The 27,102-nt window shown below is 48.7% G+C and overlaps 1 protein-coding gene across 8 annotated transcripts in view; it reads right to left on the bottom strand.

Moving 5' to 3' along the window:
• Positions 1-27,102, bottom strand: part of MTSS1 (MTSS I-BAR domain containing 1) — a 162,863-nt gene that overhangs the window by 17,180 nt on the left and 118,581 nt on the right. For all 8 annotated transcript variants that reach the window (XM_089898733.1, XM_089898734.1, XM_089898737.1 and 5 more), the window contains 3 exons: positions 19,147-19,231; positions 16,895-16,986; positions 15,442-15,516 (listed from right to left, as the gene is read on the bottom strand). In XM_089898733.1, coding sequence (XP_089754859.1) covers positions 15,442-15,516; positions 16,895-16,986; positions 19,147-19,231 — 252 coding nt within the window. The remainder of the gene's footprint in view (positions 1-15,441; positions 15,517-16,894; positions 16,987-19,146; positions 19,232-27,102) is intronic.

Genomic DNA, 27,102 nt, shown 5'->3' with positions numbered 1-27,102 from the left:
ATCTGGGGACAAGAAGGGGACTGTCCCCGAGACCAGCTCCTGAGCTTCCACACTGGGCTCCCATGCTCACCTACCACCTGAACCAGAGGAAGAATTTCTAAACTCCTTCAGGATGGAGGCTTGGACTCTCCGAGTTCAGCCCCCACCGAAATGCCACCTGTGTATACAAGTACTCCATCGGTGTTTAATAGGTGTATACAACAAGTACTCAATAGATGCTTTAAACAGAATATTGGAGTGGAGGGGCAGTAGGGGTTATCCAAACAAACCTGCTCCCAGTTCAGAGGAGGTGGAGGCCTAGAGAAGGGGAGGGGCTGTCCAGGGCCATTCAGGGGGGCAGGCAGAGTCAGGGCAGAGCCCACACCGCCTGACCCTCTGACACTGGACCCCTCCTCCTCCTCCACCGGCTGCCTCAAGCCGAGGGACTGGATTCCACTCGCCTCCTGGGAAGGGGCCTGACCGGTCACCACGTACCCCTCCTTAACAATGCGAATGCCATAGAGCAGGAGTCCCCAACCCCTGGCCTGTCCGAGGCCTGTTAGGAACCGGGCTGCACAGCAGGAGGTGAGCGGTGGGCGAGTGAGGGAAGCTTCGTGTGCCGCTCCCCACCCCTCCCCATTGATCCCCATCGCTCCCTACACCTCTCCGTCGCTCCCGTCGCTCCCCACCCCTCCCCACCGCTCCCCGTCGCTCCCCACCGCTCCCCGTCACTCCCCACCACTCCCTGTCTCTCCCCGCCGCTCCCCACCCCTCCCCATCGCTCCCCATCGCTCCCCACCACTCCCCGTCGCTCCCCACCACTCCCCGTCGCTCCCCACCCCTCCCTGTCGCTCCCCACCCCTCCCCACTGCTCCCTGTCGCTCCCCACCGCTCCCCGTCACTCCCCACCACTCCCTGTCTCTCCCCGTCGCTCCCCACCCCTCCCTGTCGCTCCCCACCCCTCCCCACTGCTCCCTGTCGCTCCCCACCCCTCCCCGTCGCTCCCCACCCCTCCCTGTCGCTCCCCACCGCTCCCCGTCGCTCCCCACCACTCCCCGTCACTCCCCACCCCTCCCCACTGCTCCCTGTCGCTCCCCACCGCTCCCCGTCACTCCCCACCACTCCCTGTCTCTCCCCGTCGCTCCCCACCCCTCCCTGTCGCTCCCCACCCCTCCCTGTCGCTCCCCACTGCTCCCCGTCGCTCCCCACCCCTCCCCATCGCTCCCCACCCCTCCCCGCCACTCCCCCGCTCCCTGTCGCTCTCCACCCCTCCCCATCGCTCCCCACCCCTCCCCGCCACTCCCCCGTTGCGCCCCATTGCTAGCATCACTGCCTGAACCTCCCTCCCCAGCCCCTGTCCATGGAAGAACTGTCTTCCACGAAACCAGTCCCTGCTGCCAAAAAGGTTGGGGAGCACTGCCGTAGAGAACACTAAATGCAATGTGTTATTTGGTTTGAAAAAGTAGAGGGTCAGGGAAAACTGCCTCGTATGTAGGAATATATTCTGTATTTTCTCACAAGCAGATGAGAAAGCTTCATTTGGAAACAGAGGCAGTCAGGTGTCAAGAACATCCAACTACAAAAGTCACTGGGTTTTTGGCAGGGGTTAAGTCCTAAGTTAGCACAAAAGGGGACTATCATGGGCAGTCAAAGGTCACCCTCAAAACCACCTTAGATGGCATTCAAGTATAGTCCGTGCTCCGTATGTGGAGCCCTCACTAGTCAGGTGAGCACAAACGTATGCTGGGTACAGCAATACACAGTGTTTAATTCCATGCTGGAGGGATTTTATCCAACGATTACATTACGTGAGAATTTGCTCTGAGAAGTTTCGCTGTACTTTCAAGGTGACCCACTCACCCATTCCTCCATTCAGTCATCGGTCACCATCTCCCATCCTACACCCCCATAATTCTACCAGTTTTTCCAGTTTCTCTACCATGGTCACTGTTTCCATTCCTTCCGCCAGGATGCCGGAGAGCCACCCTCACACATTACCTGGCCCCTGAGTCACAGGTTTCCCAAGTTTTTAGTGGACAAGACACTTGTCAAAGCATCCTCCCATTCTCCCAGGGGACTTGCAGGGAAGCAAGGGCTCCCTCTTAACACAGGCCTCATGGAGGGTGGGCGGGTGGGTGCACCTCCAGCCCCATGAGATTGGGAGTTTTCTCTATTTTTTTTTTTTTTTGGCCACGCAGCACGCTGCCGTCAGGGATCTTAGTTCCCCGATCAGGGATCGAACCCAGGCCCTCAGCAGTGAAAGCACGGAGCCCTAAGCACTGGACCACCAAGGAATTCCCCAGCATTTTAAAACAGAGGAAACTCTGGGAATTCCCTGGAGGTCCAGTGGTCAGGGCTCCATGCTTTCACTGTGGAGGGCCTGGGGTTCGATCCCTGGTCGGGGATCTAACATCCTGCAAGACCTGCGGCACGGCCAAAAAAAATTTTTTTTTAAATAAATAAAATGCTGACTTGCGCAGATGAATCCACATACACCGAATGTGTACATGATACAAGTCCTCTGGTAATGAAACTCCCTGCGTCTCTGCAACCTGCCAAACAGCCTGGCCAACCCCGGGCCCTGCAGGTGAGGCCACATGGTTGCGGCTGCTCCAGAGGCCTCCTTGTAAGCCTCTCAGCCTCTCCAAGGATGCTCCAACTAAGGAACCACAGAGGGCTGCAGACCAAGTCAGCATGTTCTTAACTCCAGAGGAGGGAGGTTTGATGATGGTAGCAATTTCTTTCAATACCAACTTATAACTTTAAGAAATTGGGGAGTTATCTTTACGTCCTTTCACAAGTTATAAGACACACACCTATCTGTAATTAATGACACTGACTTTTAAAAATACACTGACATAGGAAAGCAAAGTGACTAGACCCAAGCGTTACCTAATCCGGTAAATATAAGCTTAAATTATTCCATGATTAGTCAAGTTATTTTCAATGTGTATTATGTTATAACTAAAGGACTTCCAAATTGTAGTATTCTAAAATAAGTATAAAGACTGCTATAATTATAGCGAGTACATTTCCATGTGGGATATATCATAACCTAAAAACACAATGTTTATTTCTTAAATTCACTAACACAACATGTAATTATATTTATTAAAAAACGACTGTGGAAGAAATTATTCCATGTCCCTGTTGGATGTACCGGTTTTAAGATACAGTCATCCTTCTAGATCCACAAATTCAGAGTTGTACTGGCACTGACTTAATATACAAAAACCTGTCCATTTCCCTCCCATCAGCAATGCGAGGAGAGCCACTGCCGATGACCTCAGTACCGGTCTTGGCCATGCCAGCTCCCACATGGACCTGACTCTGTCACCTATTTCGCCTGTGCTACTGCCACCCTCACTGTGCCACCTTGACCTCTCACCTGGACAGCTCCATCAGCCCCTAATAGGCCACCCGGATTGCACTGAGACCAGCTCGCCCAGAACAGCCCCAACTTCCTTTCAAAATGCAAATCTTATCACTTTTCAGTAGCTCCCGTTGCTTTCAAGAAAAGTCTAATGTCCTTAACATGGCCTGTCCTGCAAGGCATGCGTGGGCCAACTTCTTAGACCACCCTCTGCCTTTCCTCCTCCCCTCCTGTCCACTTCCCAGGTGCTTCTCCAGGGTCTGGCTCCATACCTACACATCCACTCTCCCTCCCCACCTGTCTAGCACCTGTTCATCCTGCAGGTCCCGGTTCTTCACGAAAGCCCTCCTTGAACTCTTTCACTAGACTAAATCCTCTTACTTGATTCTCAGAAGTTCCTTATACATAGCCTTCACGACACTCCTCCCAATTCTAAGTTTATCTTTATTTCTCCAGTTCTTTGATTGATGGCAGTCTCCCCTACTGATCAGGAAGCCCCACGAGGACAGAAACCACAAATATTTTTGCTCAGTGCGGTATCTTCTCTGTCAGCACACCTGCTTGTAAGGCAGGTACTCAAATATTTGCAAATGAATGAGGCACTGATATAATAGCCTGATCTGAGTTTGCTCACAGGCTCGACCATCACGCCCTTAAATGGCCTAACAATGGAAAACGAGCGAATTCCAGGGCTGTCCATCAGCCAAAAGAAGAGAGGAGGTGCCTTAAACAGGCTTTCCAGACAAAATTCCTGAGCAAAGCATCGCTGGTGACCTTTTCTGGAAAATCTAAGTCAACTCAGTCTCGAGAATTTTTTTTTCCCCTGCTGGTTTCCAGGTCTTGGTTGGATTCATGCTGGAGAATTCCGCTGAACAACAGCCAGCAGCCCCTTACTCCCTGCACAGGGGAAGCCATATGATTATTCTCTTTACAAAAAATGCTCCTGGGGCAAAGCACTATTAATGGGCACCGTGTCATGGGTCAAAGCAGCACCCCTAAAGGAGAAAAGATTTAATTTTTTTTTTTTTAAAGGAGATAGAGGTCACAAAGCATTCTGGAATGAAACCAAGATCCCATATTTTCCCAACATTTACATTTTAATTTTCCTTAATCTACATACACATAAACGTTCAACGCGGGAATTAACACCCCCATTTGGCAGAGGGGGAAACTGAGACTGAGGGAACCAGGGTGGCTTGCAAGTCCCTGAGCTAGGAATGGGCACAGACATATGCAACCCTCCGTCTTTCTCATTCAGAAGCCCACATTCTTTGTAGCTTCATGCTCACAGCAAACATAAACCCTGGGAAGAAGGCGGAAGGGGCTAAAGGTTCTACATAGTAACAGCCTGATCAAAAAGGCAGTCAAGTGATTAGCGTCATCTGGAACCTCCCAGCCTCTCCCTACACACACTGCAGCCCATACCTGAGCCTCAGGGCTGAACCAAGCCAGGTGCAGGCAAAGGGCTTTCCAACGGGCGAGAACCAACCCAAGACACACTGGGCCAAGCTCACCGTCAGGAACACATCCGAAGTCCTCTTTTCCCCCAGAGAGACGTATGGAGAAGCCATTGGAACCCCACAAAATGACTTCCATCTGCCCCTGACACACTCGTGCAAATACCGTATTTCACCTGAAGACGCTTACAGTCAGTGGGGATGTCATCATGTAATCGGCTTTTTTTTTTTCTTTTCTCATCATTCAGAAAATAATAGTGGGCTTCCCTGGTGGCGCGGTGGTTGGGAGTCCGCCTGCCGATGCAGGGGACACGCGTTCGTGCCCCGGTCCGGGAGGATCCCATATGCCGCGGGGCGGCTGGGCCCATGCGCCATGGCCGCTGAGCCTGCGCGTCCGGAGCCTGTGCTCCGCAACGGGAGAGGCCACAACAGTGAGAGGCCCGCGTACCGCAAAAAAAAAAAAAAAAAAAAGAAAAGAAAAAAGAAAATAATAGCGCATCTTACAACTGATGGCATCTGAAGTCAATGGAATACGGGATATAAATACTGAAACATGGGGGTATAGTTTCAGAAATAGACATGCAAGGTGATGCTGGAGATTAGAATTTGGAGTGAAAAATTCTCTTTTTCCACCAAAAGGTGGCTATTCTTATTATCGCTACATATATCATCTTCTACTCTTAATATCCTGCAGCGGTTTTTGATGGATTCCCCAAAGCAAAACCAACCAGAAATCAAAAGAGAGATTTGATCAGATAAGATTGGAAGCTTTTGGACTTAACCATTTTCTTTTTTTTTTTCTTTTGACTTAAACATTTTCAGACAAACTCAATTTCTGTTATTCTTTCAACAGGCTGTGCCTCAGTTTCCACTCATCTGTTAAATATAAAAAACAGTACCGGATTCGCATGGTTGATGTAAGACCAACCAAGTGGACTCATTCACTAGAGCATTCAGCACAACGGCCAGCAGGTGGTCAGCGCTCGACAAGTGGCAGGTGGCAGGTGCCGTCGGCAGTCGCGCAGCATCTCTGAAGTCCTCCTTCTAACCCTGGGCACCGCAGCAGGGGACAGCAGGCCTCCGTGACGATAAAATGCGACGGAAACTCTGAAGCGGCGAGCTCCAGTGTAGCCATCAGTGTGCCTGGTGAGGGCAAAGCAGCTCTGTGCCCACCCCCGCCCCACCTTGCATCCCATGGAGCTCTTCACCTGGACGCTCACTGGTTTCCTTTATAATAAGTCAGCAGGACACTACCGTGCTTTCCTGAGTTCTGCGAGTCCTTATAACAAATTGTCAAACCTGAGGCGGTTCACGTGAGAGCCTAAGTTTGAGACGGGCTGGGCGGAAGGGTGGGTAGTCTGCGGACCCCACTTGTGGCTGGTGAACCTTGAAGAGGAGGAAGTCTTGTGGGACTGAGTCCTTAGCTAAGCCAACTCCGGTAGTTAGTATCTGAACTGATGTGACTTGCAGGACACCCTGTTGGTGTCAGAGGACTGATGTTAGAACGTAAAGGCCTCCGCCATCCTGGGGACGGCTTGAGGGCAGAGGCTCCTTCTGCTCCCGTGGCTGCCAAGGGGGTGCAGCCCAGAGGAGGCACTTTATATCTACTTCCTGAATGAGCGAAGATGCGCGCTTGCCTCACAGGGCTCCTCTGCGGCGGTCACTGGGGATGTATGAATGAAAGAGAGGCGCCGGAAGTAAAGCAATAAACCCCCCGAAAACTGTGAATGGCTTGCAACTCAAGAAAGGCAGGACCACACCCCCAGTCCTGCACCCGCACCACTGGCTCAGCGTTCCCGGGGTAAATCAAAACCACGTTGTGCAAGGAATGGATATTCCAACCATGTCGTCCTTTTTGTCCTCCGGCAAAATTAACAGGGAGACAAGCACTGGGCTCCTGCTGGGCGCTCTCCCTGCCCCCTCCCCCCCACTGTAAATGCATCTTCCCAGCTTCTAAATGCAGCCACAGGGAAGCCAGGCGCTCCAAACCTTGACAACAGTCTCGTCACGCACAGGGACGTTTCAGGGCATCTGTTTCCACTTCCGCAATGAGCCACCTGCAGCTAGAGTCACAAGCAAGGCACCTGATGAGCTGCGTCGGGGCGAGGCTTTCCCAGAGACCAGCTCTGCGGAGGAAGGGAGCTCGCAGCTCTGGGCCTCGGGGGGATCTGTTCGGTCTGTTTTTACCTAGAATGCCCTGGTGTGAAGTATGACGAATGAGTCCCCTGGCCTCCGAGGACTACATGCTTTCATCCCAAAATGCAACCGTCCCTTTCAGGAACTTCTTGGGTTAGATTCCAACATCTCTATTGACTGCAGTTAGGTACAGCGTTCCGAATGCCACCCGGGGTCTAAAAAGTAAAGTTTGACCGCTGCTGCTTGTACTAAGATAGGAGGAGTCGGGCTGCCCCTTCGTTATGCTTTTCCCCCATCGGCCCGTTAGCACAGGCTGGCAGGGTCGGCTGCCATCACCCACTGACCTCTCCCTTCTCTCTCCTTGCTCTGCAGACTGCTTTACCTGGCATTTCTAGGGCCAGAACCTTATGTCGGGCTGTGGTTCTCTAACACTGACTCATTAAAAAGTCCATTTCACACAGGTTGCCCCATTTAGTAAAACTGTACCCATTCCATCATTTCCTGCATAATTAAATGTGTGCACTCCTATAACACCTTTCCCAAGCCTAGAATGAAGCAGTGACTCAATAATCTTCCCTGCTACGTTACGTGCAGTTGCATCTAAATATCCAGAAAGACCACAAGGCTACATACAAGTGGTCAAGCAACCCCTGGAGGTCTAAGCGATCACCCGTCTGCATTTACAGTCACCCCCTTGACCTCAGAAGGAACTTTTCCAGCTTTAGTTCCAATAGAGAACAATCACTGCTTTGGGCTCAAAGTACCCTTTTCCCAATCGCACTGGTGTGGCAATCCATCCCCCTCCAGTGATGCCCACTGGAGGTGAGCGGGAAGTGGGGAAGACGCCTGGAATCATGGACCAGCTCTTTTCACCACCTCACGTCAGCATTCAGAAAGGACCGCTGTTATTTTCGGTTGTCCCTTTGCAGACAGCTGACACGCATCACGGGGAGGTGGTCGGAGAAAACATCCAGAGGAGATTTCTGGGGGTCGCTGCCTTCTTCCAGGGCTGGGTCTTGCAACCTAGATCACCGGCAATACAAGGCGGGCCACCCCTGGCTCCATGCTGACTCCCGGGGCCCAGGAGGTCCTGGGGGCATGACAATTCCTGACCACTCCTGGAGGCACACCCATGACAGATGGGGTTAACCGCTGAGAGGGTCTCTTTGTGCAGGCCACACCACCTTCTGAGCAGTCTGCTTCTTCTCCACCTCCCCTAACTCGGCAGTGGGAACGGAGCAAAGAAGCCTCTGCACTGTGCCAGGCGAGAAAGTCAGCTGATCCGTGAACAGATAACCCAGACTTCAGATTTGTAGGTGGGAGTTCCCTCCGGGCAGGGGGGCTCCCAGTGCTACTCCTTTTCAAAACCCAAAGGGGGAGTGGATGGAGGTGGCTGAGACATACTCAGTTTTCACCACTGAGGCAGGGAGAGTGATCCACTCGTTGACTGCAGTTTCTGGGGCATCCTGAGAATGGTTTTTGCCAGTTTTGTAAGCACAGAAGAAATGGGTGAGGAAATGCAAACATTCACCCTGATGCAGCCAGGGGCCACGGAAACCACTGCACCAGTGGAAAGGCTTCAGCACTGCACAGGCTTTTTGCTTTCTCCGCACGGAAGAAAAGAAGGGTGATGGGTGGAGAAGCTGAGTCCGGTATGGGGTCTGATCAGAAATGGGGCCGAGTGACAGAACCATCTGGAGGCAGGTAGCTGAGGCTGACACGGGGTGTCACTGTGGTTCTCAGTCCACCCAAGATGGAACTGTCAGTCTCCCCAAAAGGTGACTTGGGGTATCACCCGCACTCCCCCTCCGCAGCATGGTCACCTTTCCCACGGTTCTGGTGCTCCCGTCTCAATGGTGAGGGCTCGCACTGTCCCCTCTACCTTGAGCAGCCCTCGTCCCATTCTCCACCAGCTGACCCCTCTTCATCTTCCTCATCACCCACCCACACCAAGCATGCATGGGTTCCTTGCGCCTTGCCCAGCTGCTACGCCTTCCGCTTATACTCATCATGGTGCTGAGCTCACCAGATTAAACTACAGCTGACCCTTGAACAACACGGGTTTGAACACGGGTCCACTTATGTATGGATCTTTTTTGATATATATGGAATCGGCTTCCAAGTCCACAGGTTCCGCATTCAACCAACCATGGATTGTGCACTATGTTCACAATCCTTGTTTGAATTCGCAGATGCGGAACCGTGGATATGGAGGACTTGAGCATCGCATAGTCTGAGGCAGGTCCTGGAACCAATGCCCCTCGGATACCGAGGAACGACTATAATTGGTTTCCTTCCACTAGAGTCTCAATTCCTGGAGGGAGCAGTGTATCCCTGGCTCAGTACACTTTATTGAGTTGTAAATTTCTCCCCTGTGGAGGCCCCCAGTCATTGCTTATGCAAGATTCAAGGTAAATACTTCTAACTGACGGAGGGAAAGTTCTGTATATACGTATTATTTTCTTCTTTTGTTAAACCAGGACATTTTAACTACCATGAAACTTGGTTAAAATACAGATCTCCAGGTTCAAACATGATGTAAAACTTGTAAACTGAAATTTATGAGGGCCTCAAGCCACACAGCTTTCCGAAGTTTTTACGCCCGAGTTCACTGCTATCATCACATGCCACTGTGGCTTAGCCCTGTGAACGGCCCCTGCAAGACAGAGAACTAGAGGGGCTGCAGAGATTCTCCCTAAGATGAGCAGAATCTAAGTCACAAAAGGCTGTGTGGTTCCTTTACTCATCCCTAATCCTACTGTCCGTCACTTAAAACAAACAGCATGCCCCATTTACTCCACAGACTCATGCCAGGCTTTCAAGCAAAGGTTCTAGTAAAAGTCTGAGTCCTCAAATAGGCCACATACCGTATGATTCCCTTTATAAGAAATGTCCAGAATAGGCAAATCCACAGAGACAGGAAGCAGATGAACAGTTGTCATGGGCTGGGGGAGGGAGAATGGGGCACGACAGCTTTAAAAGGAAAGGGATTTCTTTCTGGGGTGATGAAAACGTTCTGAAATTAGTAGTGATGGTTGCACAGCATTGAGAATGCGCTAGAGCCTCTGAAATGTACACTTTAAAATGGTTAAAACAGTGCATTTTATGTTATATGAATTTTATCACGATAAGCAAAAGAATGGCTGTGTCTTACCTTCCTCCCAAAGGTGCACTAAAAACTGTTCAAGCTGTCTCTGAACCACAACACTGAGGACTGGAGAGAATTATCACCTTTAAAAGGTGGGGGACACTGGGCTTCCCTGGTGGCGCAGTGGTTGAGAGTCCGCCTGCCGATGCAGGGGACGTGGGTTCGTGCCCCAGTCTGGGAGGATCCCACATGCCGCGGAGCGGCTGGGCCCGTGAGCCATGGCCGCTGAGCCTGCGCATCCGGAGCCTGTGCTCCGCAACGGGAGAGGCCACAACAGTGAGAGGCCCGCGTACCGCAAAACAAAATAAAAATAAATAAAAATAAAACAACAGCATCTTACAAAAAAAAAAAAAAAAAAAGGTGGGGGACACTACCCCAACATCAACGTGACGGGAGGGAGGCAGAGCTGTGTCCCCCGTGACAGCTGGTCATCCCAGCCGCACCTGTCAGAGGGGACCTGTGTGCTTTGGGTTCATCGTAGATGACAAAATCCGACGCAAAAAACTCTTTGGAGCTGCTCAATGCAAAGGCTCAGAGAACACTCGGGCACACTCAGGCAAGATAAACTACACGGACGGCTCACAGACAGACCTTTCCGAGACACAGGGACAGCCACGAGACACCGAAAGCGACTTGAGGTTTTTAGTAGCGTTGTCACCCACAGAATGAGGGTCAATTTTCAGTCAAGAAGAACCATTTTGATTTACTGAATTTGAAGATCTGATACCTTTGAAATGAAGCATTCCACAAACTCTGCTGAAATAAGAAATACTTTTGATTTTTTAAAAATAAATGGTTGGTTTTGAAAAAACTATATGGTCCTCGGGGGACAAAGTTAAAGATATGTGGCAAGCTTAATACAACCAAATCCGATCTGGGAATTATTCTGAGGAGTTATTTAGTGTAGCTCTCCACGTTTTGTTTGTGATATAAATACACACATATACACCTAGATATGTATGTATAGTTATATTTATTTCGCGTGGAAGGGAGGGTTTAAGTCACTCTGTATTTCTTTTTTCCATGAGTCTAATGCTGAATTATGAGGATGCAGAGACTCCTAGAATGTTGAGCTAACCCATTAAAGGGCCAAACTTCAAAGAAAGAAAATGATTGACTGAAACACACACACACACACACACACACACACACACACAGAGTTTTCTTAAAGTTATGGAAGATTAAGTAGGCACCATTGATTGTTCTGAACTGGCAGGAAAACTGGGGCAACTAGCATAGGTCTGGACAACCACGGAAAGCCCACAGTAAGGACCACACCGTGACCAGCCACCAGAGATTCAGGATGACAGACTTACCGAGAGCGTCCACTGGCAGGGGGGGGGCGTGCGGTGAGAAAGTGCAGGATACACAATTGACACAAAAAGGAAAATAATAAAGTCAAACTGGTATTCGAGCAGCAGTCTTACCTTTCTTTCATGTGTTAAAACAGTCCGTGGCTTGCCACCGAATTTTACATTGGTGCGATTAAACCCACATCCACCAAGAGCTGCAAACCCAAGTTCCCTTCCTTCACTTGCTAATGGCCTTTCCTTCTCATCTAAACAGACATCTTCCTAGTTAGTAATCAGCACCCCTAGAGAATGCAGCAAGGTTTTTTCTTAAAAAGATAAATGAAGACTATATTCCTGTAAGAAGCCAATTAAGATGCTTTAACAAGAAGAGCTTTCAAGTGTAATTTACTGTAACTTTAAAAGTAACTAGGGAAACCAGGATCAAAAGTTCAAGCTGGGGTGAAAATGAAAATTAAAAAAATTTTTTTTAAATTTAAAGAACTTAAAATTTTCGTATAATAGCAAATAATATGCTAATATGGGACTCTACGAGTCTGTTTCTTAGGTTTATATTAGCTTTGCAGCCTCTGGTGAAAACAACTATTTCAACGTCAGGCTCAAGGGTTAACATATTAAAATGTTCCAGTTCCCTCCCTCAAAGTCTCTGATAAACTTTTAGTAGTTACAGATGGAAACAGAAGGCTTTACCATAATTAATTTTTTAATTAAAATTAATAATAACATGAGAGCTAACTAAATGAGAAATAAGGCTTACCGTCTGTACAGTAAGGTGGCAGAAGTGGGCAAACAGCATAAAATGTTTCCCACTTCTGATCCTCTTATTTCCCCCAGTTGGGTTACAACCAGCTCTAGGACCTCAAGGGTCACGAGCTGACGTCAAGCAGCAGGACTCGATGAGGGTTCAAGAGATGCCACTCAGAACCTGGGGCTGCTGGGTCAGCCCCACAGCCCCTCCCCACCCTCCTGGCTGCCTCTGTCTTGTCCCCCTGACCACTCAACAAGGCGGCTCTGCCCCATGCACCGACCCTGGGCGCTGGCCTGGAACTTCTCGGAGGGCCGGGACCATTCCTCCAGCCCCCAACTCCCTGCCTAGTTTTTATGCCCGGTAGGTGTTCAGTAGCCTGCCTTCCACAAAAATAGGTACATTCACCCACAGTTGGAGCACATGTCAAGTTGTTTTAAAATGATTTTAAGATAAAGTCTAATCAAACCCCAAAAACCATTCAGAGTTTTTTGACAGTGATATTTAAATACCTTTGGAGTACAAATTACCCTTCTATAGTATAGTAAAAAAGAGTCAAACAAAGAATGTGGCAAAAGGTGATAGAGCTGCAGAGTGAAAGTTAAGGTAAATTAGTCACACACAAAAATAACACCCCATATGTGCCTGCCTAGGTCAAAGGGAGTGCCAGAACCATGCTTAAATGTATAAACGCATTTCAACTTTGAAAAGGAGAGTCAGAAGATTTTTTTTAGATCAAAGATCACAGTTTTGGAAAAAGGAGTGGCAGAAAGCTGTTTGATGACCTTCTGAAAACATATTTAAGAGGAAGTGATTATTGTGCTGTATAAACCAGATTCAGTTCTATCAGGACAAAAAAAAAATGTATCCAAAGCATTGGATAGATCTCAGAAGGAACTACCAACACTTTACAAGTCAAGAGTCTAGGAAGCTACCACTTGAGCACTTGAGGGAGATGAAACCGACAGAGAGGCCTTTAGGCAAAAGGGGAAACCGCAGCTAACCAGACCCCCAAATAACTGGGAGTCTCAAATAACCAGATTTCTTCCAGCCCTTAGCTTGTATTGTTTCCATTCTCAGGCCATACTGTTTCTAGGAGAGCACTTCATTAACATTCACTCAGAACGATAACTCTGGTACCTCCTAAAAAGCTCCATTCACCCCAGAAATATACAAATGTGAGTTTTAAAAGGCACTTACATATTTTAGAAAAAATTTTTTTTATAAAGGAAAGAAACAAAAACTGTTTTCTGGTTGTTCACTGGAGTATCTAGAAAGTCATCCAGAACATTCTAAGCTACTGACCTGACTTGGCGTAAGAACACCATCACTGCTACCTCGTCTGGAAAGGATATGGTGCCCAAGACCATCAGATATACGACTGGGGCTGAAAAGATGGATGCTTCAGAAACCCCTGATCACAGCCTCTACTGTCTCAGCCTTCAGGCCTAAGTGCCACCAAGAAACCTCACAACTAAAAGCCAATTACTCCCGAGTCCCAGGACCAGAAGCAGCCCTTCATGTCATACAGTCCGGCACCTCCATGTGTCCTGAATCTTTCTATCCAGTGCTTTAATGGGAAGGTCGTTATCCTCTCTAGGCAGCCTAAGCAGAGCTGGGCAAGTCTAATTACCAGCAACTTCCTTTTGTGTTGCACTGCAATCAACCTACCAGGCATCCCCTGTAGGTCTAAATTCTGCTAATTGGACAATGCCAGTGACTTTGAGTCACAGATGAAGACTGTTTCAGCCTCCATGTAAAATTCAGATAAAAGGATTATCACTGCAGCCAAGAACTTAAGGCCTCTGAAAAGAAAACTCTGGAAGAGAGAAAGGAAAACCGCTACTTTTTCTTACCCCATCCTTTTCACCAAATTCCCAAAACTTTTCCAAGCCACAGATCTTCCTTGGACCCTCTCTCCAAACTCATTAATCTCTCCTATCTCAAAGCTGGCATGTTGTCAACTAGGTAGAGTTCAGCTCCAAATTTTTACCATCCTGTTCTTTTATAGAACCTCAGATTCAATGTAATATGGTGGCAGTTTTATCTACATTTACCTTTAGACTCACTACAACGTTACTGGCCACAAACCCTATTCCACTTGTCGAATGCTAGCTCTCAGGCACCTGAATTAGATAGAACATAAACTGCAGAAGCACCAAGACCAGGAAAACACATCCAAAAGAAACAAATGGGGCCAATACTAACAGAAAAACTGATCGTGGGTGAATATCCTGCTGTCTTTATCTTGAAATGGTCTCCTGGTTATTATAAGAACTGCGGGGGACATTTTTCAGAAATGCCAAAGCTTGAAAACTTTGTCCTGTCCTCGCCCCTCTTCTACCAAAGAATCCCATCTCTCCAGATGTTTCTTTTAATTCCAAATGAGAACTGCTTGCTTAGGAAAGAGGAAATTTGGTTTTGGGGATTTCTACCTAAAAAAGTTGTTGTCTCAAACAAACGCTCAATACTACCCGCCCACAGAGCATCCTGATGGGGGGGGGGGATACCCATTTTATCAGCTGTGATGCAGCAAATTCCAAATCGTGGCATCAAGAAGAATTAGTCTAGAGGGAACGTCACCTGCTCAAGCTCGAGAGAGAGTCCCTACATCTTGTTGGGTCTTAGTAAAATGTTACGAATGCTTTCAAAGTCGATGGAGCTAGATTTTTCTCTTAAAACTCCCAGTTCAAGCCGGAAGAGCAAAGCTGGGTCATGGATCTGATAATTAACTGGTTTGCAAATGACAATCAGCTGGCGGGGGAGGAGGGGCATCTTGCACCAGCAGTCTCATTTTCCTTATCCAGCTCCCACCCTCATGAGCACCATGAAAAATCTCCCTACACAGCAATGATTCCCGGCTCCCACTGCAGCCTTTTCTAGCATTCTCACGAGACTTAATAAAGGGTTTCAGAGATTATAGGCTGTGAAGGACAGAGGAGAAAATGACATCATTTCTGCAATAATTACTATACAACATTTGCAAAGAGGCTTTTATGCATTATCCCAAGGCTTCCAAGAAATTTACAGGTCTCATCACAATGTACAATAAGCATGGAAACTGTCAAATTTTGGAGACCAGGTTGGGGGGAAGGAATGAGTCAAGTACAACTTTGCAAGGGTCTCAAATTAATAGATATTCTGCACTTGGGGGCTTCAGATAGATTCTATTAGCTCCTATCTGTTCACAGGACCACTACATGTAAGGCAGTCTGATTGAAGACTTTCCACTTCAAAGAAAAATCAGGCACGTGCTCATTTTCCCCAATGTAACACATTAACAGCAGAATTACCTTTTTTTGCTTTCTTCTGCAGTTTCAGTGTATCTGAGGACTTCTTTTTTATCTCTTGGCGAGCTTTTTTATATTCTAAGAGAAAGCAGAATATTGAATAATTTTACCACTTAGCTCAACAGAAAACACTTTAGCAACAGCCACTACTTTCATCACCAAAAGCATAAGCTATGACATGCAATAAATAGCTTTACTGGAATACGAAATGATAAAACTCTCATGAGGACCTTTGACAGCAAAGGGGCTATGAACACGAAAACCAACAAAATGCACTGGGGTCTTTCCCTACAGTATTCATTCATACCAGCTTTGAGGAAACATGGTACCTGGGAACATTTTAATAAAAATTCTAAAATTCACAATTTCTCAGCTTAAGTATCAGGAAATATTTTCAGTATTATCTACTTTCCCAAGGCCCAAATCCACAGTGCTTCATTCCAAAAAGAACCCACATGGCAAGATGCTGGCCAGATGTTACAATTCAGAAAAGAGCCCCTCAGACTACAGCAGGAGAAACTAGACCGCATGGAAAAGAACTGGGAAAGGCCCAGCTGCTTTACTTTCACATTAGTACCAAGGCCAGACACTGTGGACACAGAGGAGGGGCGGCCCACGTGACTCACATCCCCACCGGCCACTTCCTCTTCCCCCACCAGCCTACACCCACCCTGGACTTTTCCATTTCTGTTGTTGGCATCTCCGTCACCCAGGCATGAACATCTGAAATGACAGTCACCTCTGATACTTCTCTCCTTTGCTGCCCTCATCAACTAATCGCCAACTGGACCGGCTCCCACAAAGCCATCCCCGACCTTTCCCTCCCACCAGCCCTGAGCCTATCAGAGCAGGGCTCTCTCTTATATGCTCTTGGTAGCACCTATGCGTCAACTCTTTCCTGTTTCATCCCCTCAGATCTGCCCACACGCTTTCCCTCCACCACACTTACTGAAGGTTGTATGATCCGTGGAGCAAAGTCTCCTGCCCCTTCCGTACCACCAGCACCCCACCCTTCGGCTCCAGGAAGACTGACAGGGGTGGCGTCTGCCTGGACCATTCTGTCCCCAGACCTAGCACATGAGGTACTGAGACCCACTGGTTGAAGGTTAGCTTACATCATTAAAAGTTTGCTTTTCAAAATGTGCTGAAATGCCCTAAGTGCATCTCTGGCATTTAAGCCTGCTGTTACAAATCACTTTTAATTCAGCTGATCACAATTAATGTCACAGAGCGCGATCAGGCTACCCACTGAGTGATGCTTCATGCCCCAAACCCAGCACTGAGTCCTGCAATGGGATCACTTTTGACCCCTCATCCTCCAACACTGAGATGTCCACAGCAGCAGCGGTGAAAGAGCAGGTCCTCTGGGTGACATCAATGAACCCAGCAGAGCCACAGGCAGCAGCCGGCAACATGCCACCTGGGACTAATATGCATCTGCCGCCTTGCCCAGTACCTTTTGCGTGGTCTTTATCCAGCTGGTTGGCCACTTTCTTCCATTCTTCCATCTGCTCTTGAAGTGGGTTTATCAGACAGTCGATTAAAGCACTTGTACCAAAGGAGAAAGAAAAGGAGACATTAAACAGACACATTCTGTTGTCAAGGTTTACACTCAGTTGTCAAAACGTACCTGAATCACGATTACCTGAAGCAAGACAAGGCAGCATACTAAGCCCCAGTTCACATCCAAATTCCCCAATTTCACAGCAACCGTGTCCTCAGGAGGCTTTTCAATGACTGCTAAGAAGCTGTACCCGTGACTGGTGGGAGTGACCTCTTCTCATGGCCCCCTTTTTCCATTCCCACACTCTATTAACAAGCAACGCTGCAGATCAGTGGGGTCACACCTCTGGCTGCACAAGGGAACCAGCTGGAGAGCTTTGAAAAGGTGAGGACACCGGGGCCTCACCCCATACCTGATAGAAACTTGGAGGATGGGGGGCCAGCATTACCTTTTTTTACAAAAGGCCCATATGATTCTGACGTGCATTCAGGATAAGTCATAAATGTAGACTGTGGACAGCCTAGGCAGGATCAGAGGGGTGAGGGGTCTCCAGGTACATCCCTTCTTATTTTGTGCACTCCCAAACAGACTGCAGTTAAATGAGTGGAAAGGTAGCTCCCAACAGAGAGGGATCATGAGTCAGGGGAGCCGGGGTTTTTTGTGCAATGGAAGTAGGATCGACCCGATCCTACATTACAGAGATGTTGTTGGGAACTTAGAGAATGCCCATAAACTGTGTGAATGGCACTGGTGAGAACTGCAACAAAGGTATTCTCAGACTGCTTTTTGATGCTGGGCCTCCTGAAAATCTCCAAGCTTTTGCTACCACCCCCTCTTCTCTTACCAGGGCCTAGTGGTAAGATGCCCCTCGCAGGCGCATCCTCTGGCCTCACTTCCTCCAGCTCTGTCCAAACCCTCCTTCTGAACAGAGACGCTCCCTAACCAGCCTGTGTCCAAGAGCCGCCACCCACCTCATCCCGGGTGTTCCTTCTCCTGTCATTCATCACCGCCTGACACTCTATCAGGTTTATACAGTGTCTGGAGCGTAAGCTTCATGAGTGCAGGGTGTGTTTCCTACTCAGGGCTATGCCCTGTACACCTAAGACAAGGCCGGCACATAGTAGCTGCTCAATACACACTGGCTGTTGAACTGGCGTCTCTTCATCACTAAAATGGAATGAGGTGTCACAGGACGGGCCCCAGAATAAACAAGATGACGTGTGTGGGAGGAGGCGCAGGGGGTGCCATCACGGGGAGCACTCCCCAGGGGTGAGGAGGGAAGGAGGAAGCCAGATTTTATCACACGCTCCGGCAGGTGCTTTCCACTGCGTGGACACTGCGTGCATCTGCACAAGAACACTTCAGAGATTCCTACGCCCATCTGACAGGGGCTGAGAGCCCAGCCCAAGATTACGGCCTGTCAGCGGCCAGCCCGGGGTTCAAACCTAGGCCCGGGTGACTCCAAGACCAGGTGCTTCCCACTACCTTCTGCAGCCTCCTGAGGTGGTCCTGCAAGAGGGTCAGAGGGATTCCACCGTGACAGCCTCTCACGCAACTTGCAATTCACAAAGCAGAGCGGTGCAGAAGTGCTGAATTATGCTCATCTGTTTGGGAGAACGTCCCACTCTCACTGGAACACTGGTGACTGCAGACCCCCATGCCAGCCACTGCCATTTCTACCCATCCTGGATGCTTGTGAAACAGACAAGAGGCTGGCAGCGTGGAAGTTTCTATGAGCCGCCCCCGCCCTCCTCGGCGGGCCTGGAGGACATGCACAGGTCCCGGGTAACAGGGCGGCAGTGCACGCCTCACTCTCCAGCACGGCAGCTCCTCTTCCTATGAGGTTCCTGCAGGGGTGGAGGACCCAGGGGTCTCAGCAGGGTGCTCGGCGCCTCACACTGATGGAGTGTGAGGAGAGACACAGAGAAGATCCCAGAGGGGGGTGCAGGCTCCATGAGGCAGGGACCCAGGCTGTCTGGTCCTTCACTGGAGCCCCAGGGCCCAGACCACTGTCTGGCAGATGCCCAGTCAAATACTTGTTCAATGAGTGCGCAGAGGGACGGGCTGTGATGAGAGATGGGCTGTGGGGATTTAACGTTATGGGGAAACCAGTACTGCTTGAGGCGAGTTATGCTATGTCTCACCGCTTCCTTAACCTGAAATCAGCAAGGGCGTCTGAGGTCTGGGAGAAACACGGTCCTCACCTGGAAAACTGCCTCAGCTTGGCTTCTATGCTCCGATGCCTCATGCACATCCTGGTTAAGGCCGAGCCAATCTCCCTGGTACCACCTGGAAAAGCAACAGAAGCAAACATGAGGGACAGGAGACAAGTAGGACTCACTGAGGTCCTTAAAGAGACAATGAAAGAATTACAAAACTGGCCAGATTTCACCATGTCATAAAACCCAAGCCACGGTCTTTCAGACTTCTCACCAGGCTTGTGTACACAGACGTAAACATCTACGTATGGCTACATATCTTGAAATCATCATCAAAACAAAAGCTACCTTTACTATATACGATACCCTCTGATATTTTCTACTGTTTTTTTTGGTTTTTAGATGCTGATTGTGACCCAGAAGTTGATTTTACAACCCACTCATGGGTCTGAAAAGTACCTCTCAAGGAAAATGATTAAAACAGATAGTATCTGATATTTAGGGGAAAGCTGTAGTTTTGTTTTATTTTTTCCACTTCCGGCAAAATAATCCTCTTAGCATTACTCAGAACCACCAATGAAGCCACTCCATAAAGCCACATATTCTAGAATACAAGTAACGTAGAGAAGAGCAGGGCTAAAGCAAGACAAAAGAGCAGGGTATGTTTTTTGATGGGTTTGGGTAACGCCAGAGAGAGAAGTCCTCAAACGCAGCAAATGTCGAGTAAACGGAAATACAGCTTAGTGCTCCTGAAATTCTTGTCATACTTTTCCCTTCAGGCACACCCTTTTCTAAGATTATTTTTGAAGTTCCCTTCCTTCCTCCCCTTAGAAACAATGCTTAAATCAGCATTTACTTGGGCGTGGAGGAGGGGGAAGTAGACTGTATCTGCAGATGGTCACTCTGCACTAAGCACTGGAAAGCACAATTATAAATGTTATGAAAACACTGGGGCTCATGAAATGAGAGGGAAAAGGGTCCCCAAAACCACTGTGTTTTTTTAAATTTAATTTCTTTTACAGACAAGGCCTTCAAGGGGAAGCACAGGAATTTATGGCAGGTTTAACCAAATCAAGTTAATAGGAAAAAAATTCCCTCCCCTATTAGTACTTGTGACATTATTATGGGCTGTATTTTCCACTCTGCCTTCTCTCCTAGAAATGCCAGTGCGCTGCTTCACTTCCACCTGTTTTCCATTTTATTCTGCAAAACGATCAGGTTTCCAGAACCAAAAAATAAAGTAATAATGGTGATACATATTTAATATTTCTATATTTTATTTTAGTCTGAAAAGAAGCCTTCTGGAGCAATTCTTCCATTCTTCTAAAACAGGGTTTCTCAATCTGAACCCGATTGACACATAGGGGCAGGACGATTCTTTGTTAGGGGGCCGTCCTTTGCGTTGTAGGATGGTTTGCCGCATCCCTGGCCTCAACCTACCAAAAGCCAGTAGCAGCCCCCCAGCCTGTGATATCCAAAAATGTTTCCAGACAGTACCAAGGGCTCCCTGGGGAGCAAACTCTCCCCCAGTTGAGAAGCACTTCTGTAAAAGAAACTGAGTAAGAATGAAAGGTCATCTGAGGCTGACTTACTAAATGGCCAGAAGTGTAAAATGTTGCCCTAGAGTTCCTGGCACCTGCCAGGAGTTAGTGACCACCGGAGCCTCACCATCTACACTGTAGCTTGCACCTCTCCACCCGGGAAAACCAGTAGAGGGCGCTGTTTTCACATGAGCCACTTGCCTTCTGGGCTCATTTCAGGTTCTTAAGCCTTTATTGCTTATAAGCAAGGACGAGGAACACTTAATCCGCAGGGAAATACCTCTTATTTTTCCTGGGCCTTCATTTAATTAAAAGTTAATAGCCCGGCCATGCAAGGAAACGGGCACACTCATTCCCAGCTGGTAAGAGTGTAAACCAGCACTTTGCTGGAGGAAAAGTTGGCAGCATTTATCAAGAAATGCCTTAAAAACAAGCCCCCTCTTTGACCCAGCAATTCTACTCCTAGAAATGTTACCAGAGGAAACAATTAAGGGTGAGAACAAATCTTTACCTATGAGGACAGTCACGGAAATGTTGCTTACGGCAGTAAAAACTGGAAATAACATCTCATTCTAGGGAGCAGGTTGAATAGACCCTAGGACACAGCCACACAACGGACGAGCATGCAGTCACCCGAAGTGCTGGAGAGCGACGGTCAGGTCCCAGGAAGTGAGTCGTTTGTAGACACCTGAGGATGTGCTGGGCCCTGGGATGAGTGCTTTGCACACGTGAGCTCATTTAATCCTCCCAACAAGCCCAGGTGTGCTGGTGTTACTATCATCCCAGACAGGAAGAAAGCCTTCCATAATTTGGCCAACGTCACCCTGCTAGTAAGTGGGATTCTATCCCAGGCCACATCTACGGAGTCCATGCATGTAACCACTCAGCACATGGCACTTACTACAGACAAAGGGAGAAGGGAAAGGGCAGAGCCCAAAACACTCCGCTGAGCTAACCTAACTACACACTCTTATGGATGTTGAGGCTTTACGGTCCAGCTCTCAAATTTTTGTTCCTGAGCCTAGAACTGTTGAATTGGCACCACGGGAGCTAAGCTCCAATCTTTGCTAAGCTGTTAACACAGAGCTAAGTGACCGAGAGCTGCTTCGTCGATTACCCATGAGTTTGAGTCTCCTCAAAATAAAATTCTGCAGTTGGAAAAGATCACCTCAAAGCTCAGCTCCCTAACCCCATCTCTCTGCTCCCGACTTCTGTCAGCTTCCCAGATATTTTCATACATTGCCACTGGTCATTTATCATCCCCAGGAAAGCCCTAGGCTTCCCAGAGACAGCTGAGCTGTGGGATGAGAACAAGCAGTTTCTCAACATGCTGTGTGCAACCCACCACCGTGCTCTGCAGCACAGGGCTTCCTGCGACAGAAGGAAATGAAGAGCCAGAGCAAACTCCCAAATCGCAGTGTCTCTGTCCAAGTGGCACGAGGGCAGGAGACAGGCAGCTGACATCCTCCGTGGACCCCAGGACCCAACCATTAGAATTTGCTGCTGATCTCAGCCACGCAGGGCCCTCTAAAAATAGCTCCATCCATGGATGTGCTTCACAGGGTCTTCTGCTCTTCCTGACCCCTTGGCTAAGAACTAAAACAAACAAAAAAAATCAGCAGGTTTGAAAAAGCTTCAGAGGGAGCTGGCTTTAGTTACAGTGCCAGAGCCGACATCGGGAAGAGCTCTGAGCTGACAGAGAGAATATTTATGGAGTCAAACGACTGCGATGTACTCTGCAGTTTGCGAGTAAGGACAAGGTCTTACTTGTTTCCCGTTTTCCCTGCACCCAGCACTGGTACAGACTGAAGAAACCAACGTGGACCACTTGGAGAGCACTTTTTTGCTATACCTGGAGGTGGAGCAAGGGACTGGGTTTGTCTTTCGTTTAACACATAAATATTTGTGTATCATCTTTGGCACACAACAGAAGACTCAGAATGAATACAAGATCCTTATTATCTTACAAAAGGTCTATGCTGATTCAAGGTCAGCCTGGAGAAACAATGGTGTATTGGTTTTTTTTTCATTGCAGTATAGTTGACTTACAATGTGTTAGTTTCTGGTGTACAGCAAAGTGATTCATATCTATATATTCTTTTTCAGATTCTTCTCCATTATAGGTTATTACAAGATATTGAATGTAGATCCCTGTGCTATACAGTAGGACCCTGTTGTGTATCTAATTTTCTATTGTTGCTGTAATAAATTATCACAAACTTAAATTTTAATTTTAAATATATTAAATTTAAATTTATCAATATTTTAATTTAAAGCAGCACACGGCTATTATCTTACAGCTCTGGAAATTGGAAGTCCAAAATCAATTTCACCAGGCTAAAATCAAGGTGTCAGGAGGGCATCGTTCCTCTGGAGGCCCAGAGAATCTGTGTCCTTGCCTCTTCCAGCTTCTACCGGCTGCCTGCACTCCTTGGCTCCTGGCACCTTCCCCCACCTTCAAAGTCAGTGTTGTCCCAACTTCAGTCTTCTCTAACCTCTGCTTCTGTCCTCACATCTTCTCTGACTCTGATCCTCCTTCCTCCTTCTTATAAGACTCTTGTGCTGTACTGGACCCACCTTAATAATCCAAGATAATCTCCCCCATCTCAAGACCCTTAGCTGAATCTTATCTGCAAAGCCCCTTTTGTCACGTACAGTAACATATTCACAGGTTCTGGGGTTGAGGATGTAGGTGTTTGGGGGGGCATTATTCTGCCTACCAAAGATGAATAGGAGTTGTTAATTTGGGGAGACGGCAGGGGGCACTATGGTCCACTCTCCAGAGTCCATCTATTCCTCCCCAGAGGATTAATCAGGGCCAATGATCTAATGCCATCCCCTTTGGCAGTGGCTGGTTCAAGGATGAGACAAAGATGGAGAGGTTGATGGGGAGGCCTTTGGGGAAAATGTCCCTATGTCCCTGATCTTTTATTTTTTTTAATAAATTCATTTATTTATTTATTTTTGGCTGTGTTGGATCTTCGTTGCTGCACATGGGCTTCAGTAGTTGTGGCACACAGGCTCAGTAGTTGCGACACACGGGCTCTACAGCGCGGGCTCAGTAGTTGTGGCGCACAGGCTTAGTTGCTCTGCGGCATGTGGGATCTTCCCGGACCAGGGCTCAAACCCACGTGCCCTGCATTGGAAGGAGGATTCTTCACCACTGCACCACCAGGGAAGTCCCAAAAATGTTCCTGATCTTAAGAGCAACACACCGAAGAGACCCCACAGGTCATGAACTGGAAGCAGGCTGCCCAGCTGCTGTGGTCAGCCAGCTTTCTGGCCTTGGGGACACCTGCCTTAGGAGGAGGCCCGTCCTGTGGACAAAACACAGAAGGAGCCCGAGTCTCCAGTGACCTCGCTGGGCTGCCAAATTAACACAGTGGGGAGCCTGCTCTCCTGGACCTGGGGCTCCTGTTTCGCAAATTCACACATCTTATTTTTAAAGCAACTTTGATTTGGTTCTCTCTTTTGCCAGTTTAAAGAAGACGGAAGGGAGCAACAGCCTCGTGCTTCCTCACAGCACCAGGAACTACCCCGTGGCTAAAAGAAATACTAAGTCCGTCACTCGCTGCTGAGAGAGGCACAGATACTTTATGGCAAAAATCTTCATTCTTTTCAGTGTGATACATGTTAAGAACTTTCTCCCGTAACAAGCAAAGGTTTTTATGATAAATTAGTACAAAATCAGCTGACGATCAAAACTGGGGGATCTGCAAAGGAGATGATCAGTGGAAAGAAAGAAGTAAAAAGCCTAGAGGTTAGACTATCAAAGTATGAACATGGGGGCAGAACACGATGAGTTTTGCACATGAAGACACAAATTCCACAAACATTTATTCAGTATTGTATTAGTTTCCTAGGGCTGCTGTAACAAAGTACCCCAAACTGGTTGGTTTAAAACAACCAAAATTTACTGTCTCACCATTCTGGAGGTTAGAAGTCCCAAAACCAAGGTGTCGGCAGGGCCCTGCTCCCTCTGAAAGCTGCAGGGGAAGAATTCTTCCCTGCCTCTCCCTAGCTCTGGTGGTTGCTGGCAATCCACAGCTGGTAGATGCGTCACTCCAGTCTCTGCGTCTGTCTACACATGGCAATTTCCCTGTGTGTCTGTCTTCACGTGAGACATATGTGAAGGCATTCTCCTCTCTGCCTGTATCTGTGTCCAAATTTCTTTCTTCTTATAAAGACACCAGCTGTATTGGATTAGGGCCTACCCTAAGGACCTCATGTTAACTTGATTACACCTGCAAAGACTTTATGTCCAACTGAGGTCACATTCACAGGTACCGGGAGTTAGAATGCAAGGTGTCTTTTTGGGGGGAATACAACACACCCCATAGTAAGTATCTACCATACAACAAGGATTAAAGTCATTCCAAAGATGACAAAGACCTAGCCCTGGAGGGGCTCACAGACTGGCTGGGGGATTGCTGTGAAATGGTGCAGGGAATGTGACTGTTGCAGCAACCCTATGACATAGGTACTGTTGTCCGCATCTTACAAATGGAAAAAACTGAGGCTCTGCATGGTTAACTGGCTGAGGGCCACAGAACTGGTAAGCGGTAGAGCTAAGATCCAAGTCCTGCTTTTACGGATACCGAAAAGCTCTCTCCCACCATGACAAGCTGGAGGCATTCCCCACCGAGGACAAAGAGACACATTAAAGTCCCAAACATAATACAAACCTTTTAATGCCTATTGGGGGAGGATACAGGCGGTGGGGGGATAAGGAGAGGAAAGCCACTGACCCACTGTTCCCTCCCCCCCAAAGCCTGACATGGCTACACCCTCCAGACTGCCACCTGCCACAGTGGCTTTGCAGACAGAGGCGGGCCGGTGGCATCCATCAAGTGGCATCGCCCATCCCTCCATGCTGCCTCACTTGCAGGTGGCGTCCATCTCCCCACACAGCGGAGGACTAATGGACAGGCCATCCTGGGGTTTACAGTGTGCAGGTGGTGAACGAGGCTTGAAAAGCTGTTCTCTCAGGCTCGGCTTCTGATGCAGGAGGGGTCGGGGCTGGAGGAAGCGAGGTGTAAGAAGTGCCCAGGTGGAAGCGCACGGCTACGGTAAGGTGCTGTGCATCTTGGCCACCCCTCTGAGCGCCGATGTTGTTAGGAGGCTAATTAAGCATCAGATGGCACCCCTGGGACGGGAAAGTGCTCTCTGAGACCTCTGCAGGGGAGAGGGTCACAGGGACAGGCCCACCCAGGGCAGGTCCTGACCTCAGCACTGCTGACATTTTGGACCAGATCCGTCTTTGCTGAGGGAGCTGTCCTGGGCACTGGAGGATGTTTTGGTTAGCCCTCCCCCGCGCAAGTCAAGTCGACCAGGAATGTCTCCAGACATTGTCAATCGTCCCCTGGGTGCAAAATCGCCCCCGTTGCAAAGCACTGGCCTAGAGGAACATGTGTCCACCCACGAGGAGGGTCGCTGACTCCGGGCCGGACCTCGGGAAGCCTCAGCTGACACACTCCACTGTCACGGCAGCTGCTATGCGAGCTATTAGCTGGCTGCCCACCCCCAGCTTCACAGCCTCAGACAGGCAACTCCTGTCCCCACAATGAAGAAAAGATTCCACTTGCCACTAGAGACACACTGATTTCAGAATACGAAATTGACATTCCCCACAAAGTCAAAAGGCACAAACTCCCTCACCCACAGACTTAGGGACACAGGAATTCAACCAGAGGCAGGATGTGTTCAAGTCCAGAATATGAGAATACCCAAAGGATTACGAAAGAGCCCAAAGCCCACGGCAGGCAGAATCTAAGCACAGAAGTCCCACCATCTGTATGGTTAGGAGAACTCTGTGAGGCCAACAAGAGGCAGGGGAGTAAGACACTGACCTCAAACCACTCAATGGCTTGTGACTTCTTCCTGGACACCAGCCAGCGATGCACTGTCAGCCCCAAAGCGTCTCTGAAAATCTGTGACTCTGGACACCAAACAGGCACCAAGCACACCTAACCTGACAGGCGCTCCCTCTCTGTGGATACGTGAGACTGCTTGCTGCACCCAGTTGTTTATAAGTTTAAAAGCTCTGGGGCTTCCCTGGTGGCGCAGTGGTTGGGAGTCCGCCTGCCGATGCAGGGGACGCGGGCTCGTGCCCCCGTCCGGGAGGATCCCACATGCCGTGGAGCGGCTGGGCCTGCGTGCCATGGCCGCTGGGCCTGCGTGTCCGGAGCCTGTGCTCCACAACGGGAGAGGCCACAACAGTGGACGCCCCTGTACCACAAAAAAAAAAAAAAAGTTCTAAGAGAGGTGGCCATGTTCCCAGGCACATAACCACCAAACATACCGAACATCAAATACAACTGTAGGTTGCCCCGTGACATAGTTTTATCAGAAATCTTTTTCCAAAACATATGTTTATCCACACCCAATCTTACCTGTTGAGGTGTAAGTGGGCCCCCTCGCCTGTCCACTGACCCCCAAAAGAGTCCTGGGGGCACCTTAG

The sequence above is a fragment of the Delphinapterus leucas genome, chromosome 17, assembly GCF_059928025.1.
Source record: "Delphinapterus leucas isolate spDelLeu-1000000601 "Yukka" chromosome 17, BTC_Dleu_Yukka2, whole genome shotgun sequence".
NCBI lineage: Eukaryota > Metazoa > Chordata > Mammalia > Artiodactyla > Monodontidae > Delphinapterus > Delphinapterus leucas.
This window is presented reverse-complemented; position numbering and strand designations above follow the sequence as displayed.